The sequence below is a fragment of the Egretta garzetta genome, unplaced genomic scaffold (assembly GCF_000687185.1).
Source record: "Egretta garzetta isolate BGI_Z169 unplaced genomic scaffold, ASM68718v1 scaffold867, whole genome shotgun sequence".
NCBI classification, from domain to species: Eukaryota; Metazoa; Chordata; class Aves; order Pelecaniformes; family Ardeidae; genus Egretta; species Egretta garzetta.
The window spans coordinates 17,233-21,678 of NW_009260291.1; the positions used below are offsets into that span (position 1 = coordinate 17,233).

The following is a 4,446-nucleotide window of genomic DNA, read 5'->3' on the forward strand; positions in this document are numbered from 1 at the left end:
CCCCCCAAGCCCCGCGGGGGTTCCAGGCCCCCAGCCGCGGCCTCCCCTTCCCCTCAGGAGCCGCTGGGCCCCGCCGCCCACCGTAACCCCCAGACCCCTCAGCCTTTCCTTAGGGAGGGGGTCAGGAATCCTTCCCCCCCCCTCCCCAAAACCCTGTCAGCCTTGCCCTGACACCTTCCCTCCACAGAGCGCGGCCATGAAGGTGGTGAACCTGAAACAGGCCATCCTGCAAGCCTGGAAGGAGCGATGGAGCGACTATCAGTGGGCCATAAATATGAAGAGGTTTTTCCCTCGTGGAGCTACCTGGGACATCCTCAACCTGGCAGGCTTTCTGTTTTGGGGCTACTTGCAGAGGGTGGTCCTGTTGCTTCGCCCAGAGAAGGCCTCGCAGTTAAGCTGGCCTAAAGCTCAGCCTGTGACAGAGGGCTGGCCTGGTGGGAGACCCAGGCAGGGCTGGGATCGCCGCTGGCTGCAGCGACACGTGCCGAAATGGGGCCGCTGGGATCGCCCCTGCTCTTCCCCGACACCGCTCACCACCCGGCTGCACGCAGGCTCCCACAAGCTGCCTCAGTTTCCCCCAGTGAGAGGGGTTTTAATGAGCCCGTCTGCCTCATCAGTGTCTCTAGCCAAGGGAGCGAAAACCGCTGCGAAGGAGCCAGGTGCTGCTCCAAAGGCTGCTTCCCACCCCCGGTTATTAGGGTTTCTTTTCCCGTCCCTATTCAAGGGCGTTTGACACAAATCCTGCCAAACGTTGGTACCTGCTGAGCTCCACGGTTTAAAGATTTGCCAGGCTTTTATGCCAATTATAGAAACTTGTTGCTAGGTTGTTTTTTTTTTTTTTTCCTGTGCAGCAAGCTTGTGTTTGCAAGCCCTGGATAAATAAACAGAGCGCTGCTCGAGGATTGCTGCACCGGGGGATTTAAAGGGAAATTGCCCCGGTGCAGGCGGCAGCGCTCCTTGCCGAGGTGGGGGACCTTTCCTCAGCGGGTCTTTTTTAACTCCCTCCGTCCTACCGGTGTTTCTTCTGGTGCATTTTCTCGACCCACATCCTCACAACTGAGCTCCTGAGGTGGGGTTTGTCCCCTCCTGCTGTGGCCCATGGCGAGGTCAGCACATGGATGTGCCAAGCCTCATGGTGATGTGGGGCTGGAGGAGCCGAGCTGGAGCTGTGGGGCTGTGGCAGTGGGGAAGCTCCGGGGAGATGGGTTTACTCAGGGTGGGGGCTGCAAGTGCAGTGGTAGGGGATGCGGGGGGAGGATGGTTGGCTCGAGGGCCAGCCCTGCCACTGGCCAGCTGGTCCCCAGGGTTCCCTGGTGCCTGTTCCCAGCCCAGAGGGACTGGTTCCTGTTCCGCTCGCTGAGGCAGCGAGGTCTGTGGGGTGTTTGGTGTGGGCCCATCTGCGTATCCCCAAAAGCAGGGCTAGAGATAATCGGTCCCTATGATTTCTGTAGAAACAAATTTCTCCTGGCCAACTTTTAGCCAGGGAAAGGATTGTTAGCCTGGGCTTTGTTGGAGGGCAGCCCCTCTGCAAGGAGGGGAAGGGAGCTGGGTCCCTTTTTTCCCTGCTGCAAAAGCCAGCTTAAAAGGGAAGGATGCTGACACCAACGCTGTCCCAGGCAGCACGAGTGCTGTGGGCACACAGGGAAGCTGTTCCTGAGGTCCCTGATGGCTGTAACAACTGCTGCCTCCCTCTCCACAGCCCTAGAGCCGTCCTTTCCCAAGCTCGTGCCTTTCAGATTTAAACTACAAAGGAGGAAAAGCTGGCATGAGCTGCCAGGATTCGTGGCGGTGCCCAGCAAATCTATGCTGACACGTCTGCAGTGGGTAACAGCATGCGGCTGGCTCGTGTTGACACTCCTTGATTAGATGGGGAGGGGAAGGCTGCCATTAGCCTTCTGTCCTCGAGCTGAGATGCTTTTGGCCGAGGTCTCAGCCTTCGAGCGAGACCCAGGGAGTCTCCTGCTCCCACAGTCAGGATCCAGTGACGGCTGCTGCTCCTCCTCGCCTTTGGGGCGACGACTTCCCAAATGGCTGCTGCCCCCTCTTGCATCTGGGTGCTTTGACCTACTTACAGCCCGTGCCGCAGCCCGGGGCCTGCTTTTGGGAGGTGGTTTCTGCGCTCTGCCATAGTTCAAATGGTCAATTAAAGGCTTGACTGAGCAGATAGGACGGGCAGAGCCCCTCCAGCGTCCACGGGCAGGCAGCCGGCGGCAGGGAGGGCCAGACGTGCAGGGCTGGTCCCAGCTGAGAGGGGCTGTCTGCCCGGAGTTCAGCCCCAGGTGCCAGAGCAAAAGTCACTCGGTGGAGGATACGGGAGCCTCCTGGGCAGGACGTGGGAGGGAGGGGAACATGTTTGGAGAGCAGCAGGCACTGTTTTGGGGCCAGGGTGCCTGGGGAGAGCTGAGTTAGCAGGAGGCTGCTTGCAGTGCCTGAATTATTTACCAGCTTTTGCCGTCGGGGATTAGAAAGTTGTGGGATTCAGTTAATTTCAGGGAAGAGTGGTGTGGAGTTGCTGTGGTTAGCACAATTTGTCTTTGCCACCTTTCCTGTGGGATGAGGGCAGAGCATGCATGTGTCCGAGTATGCCCGCTCCGTGTATGCGCTGACCTGGGACCTCCCGGCCCCTCTCCTCCGCTTGCAGAGGCTCTTCTCGAGCAGGCCATGATCGGGCCGTCGCCGAACCCACTCATCTTGTCCTACCTGAAATACGCTATCAGCTCCCAGGTAATGACACTCCCTGTGCTGCCTCCCTGTCTCACACTGCAGACGCTGCGGGGTGTCGCCTGGCAGCCCCAATTAGCAAGTGGGCAAAGAAACCGGGGTGTGGAGTTGGTGGGGGGTGGACACCCTAAATCTCCCGTCTGTGCCTCGCTCAGGCGGGTGCTGGAGGGCTCAGTGTGTGCCTGAGGCAGGGATGTTTCTGTAAAAAGCCTCTGCCCCTCACCCGGCTGCATGCAGGGTAGAAATCCTTGCCCTCCGAGAGCCTTTGCGCTTGCTGTAACCTCTGTGCTTTCTTAGCGCGGCATTTAATATCGCCTAAAGTTTGTGTGAAACAAATCAGTGATCACCTAAAAACGTCTCTTTGGATTTGTGCCGGGTCAGTGCCCCAGCCCCGTCTGCGGTGACAGGCAGCGGGGCCGTGCCCTGACCTTGCCATTCCTCAGCAACAAGCACCGCGCTGGCAAACATCGCCCGCTAACACGCCGCTGCACCGGCTTTGTTTTGGTTTTGTGTTTTGTTCGTAGATGGTGTCTTATTCCACGGTCCTGACGGCCATCAGCAAGGTAAGGCTCTGACAGGTGCTGTCTGAGGTTTTTCTCTTTACCTATGACCCGCGTATCCATTTCCCTCCCCACAACTCTCATCAAATATAGGTCAAGTGGAAAACGACATCCTCTGCTGAGTCAGCAGTGGTCAGACAGCGCAGATTAGCACCCGAGTCCTTCCGTGTCCTGCTGGGGACAGGCTGCTGCCATGCCTGACAGGTCCCACTTTGGTTTCAGGGACGGCCGCGGGTGTGAAAGCCTCGCCCCCCCATCGTGTGGGGCCTGGCAGGCTCCTGCCCCGCAGTGCTCTGTGTGTAAACCACGCCTTGGCTGCCGGAAACCACATCCCTTTGCGGCCGGCGGCCCTGGCAGCGCCGTGGGGATCCAGAGCTGGCGATGGAAAAGCAGTGCCGCTCATAAGGGAGGGCTGCCAGCACCCAAGCCACGCAGCTGTGGCCACCCGCCCTGCTTGGCCGGCTGGCTTCCCACGGGTGCTCAGCATCCCTGTGCCACTTCGATGGGGACGAGCCCTCTGCGGCTGCCTCTGCTCAGCATTTGGGGCCGCTCCATGGGGAGCAATAGCCCCTTGCAGGCTGCGTCAGGCCCCCTGCCCTCCCCGGGTGCTAGCCTTGTCAGGGTGACCTCTGATCTGAAAAACGAATAATTCAGGGTGGAATACTTTCTTTTCTCCCACCTCCTTGTGGTTACTGGGGGGCAGGAGGAGAAAGGCGCTGGTAGCCACATGATGCTGGTATTGTTTTGAGGTGCCGCGGGCTGAGCCCAGACCTGTGCTTAAATGTGCTGCAAAGCCCCAGGGAGTGTGGGGACCCCTCCAGTGGGGCTCAGCACCTTTCCAGGGCAGTGGGCGCACTCCGAGGGGGAGGGTAGAGCCAGTGTACAGCTGGCTGATGCCGAGCACAGCAGTAGGTCTGCTCCGAATGGCGCAGGCTCCTCACCGTTCCCCTGGTTGTGCGTCGCTGCCCATTCCGGCAGGGTAGGCAGAGAGCTGACCTTGACAGCTGAGGCTTCCTCCTTCAGATCAGCGTGGGCTGAGAGCAGACCTGCGGGCTAGCTCCGGCCCGGCGGGGTGGCCCCATCTGCTCTGCAAGGAGGCGGGGAGCTGCGCTTCTGCTGCCCACCGCCCTCCTGGCCCTGCGGCCAGCCGGGCTGTTGGCACGTG

The 4,446-nt window shown here is 59.9% G+C and overlaps 1 protein-coding gene across 3 annotated transcripts in view; it reads left to right on the forward strand.

The window, feature by feature from the left end:
• Positions 1-191: 191 nt before the first annotated feature.
• MED24 (mediator complex subunit 24) overlaps positions 192-4,446 on the forward strand; it is a 20,826-nt gene continuing 16,571 nt past the window's right edge. For 2 of the 3 annotated variants that reach the window (XM_009642548.2, XM_035897958.1), the window contains exons 1-3: positions 192-326; positions 2,642-2,724; positions 3,246-3,284. In XM_009642548.2, the coding sequence (XP_009640843.1) occupies positions 197-326; positions 2,642-2,724; positions 3,246-3,284 (252 nt within the window). In that variant the 5' untranslated portion in view covers positions 192-196. The remainder of the gene's footprint in view (positions 327-2,641; positions 2,725-3,245; positions 3,285-4,446) is intronic. The other variant, XM_035897959.1, reaches the window with a different exon arrangement.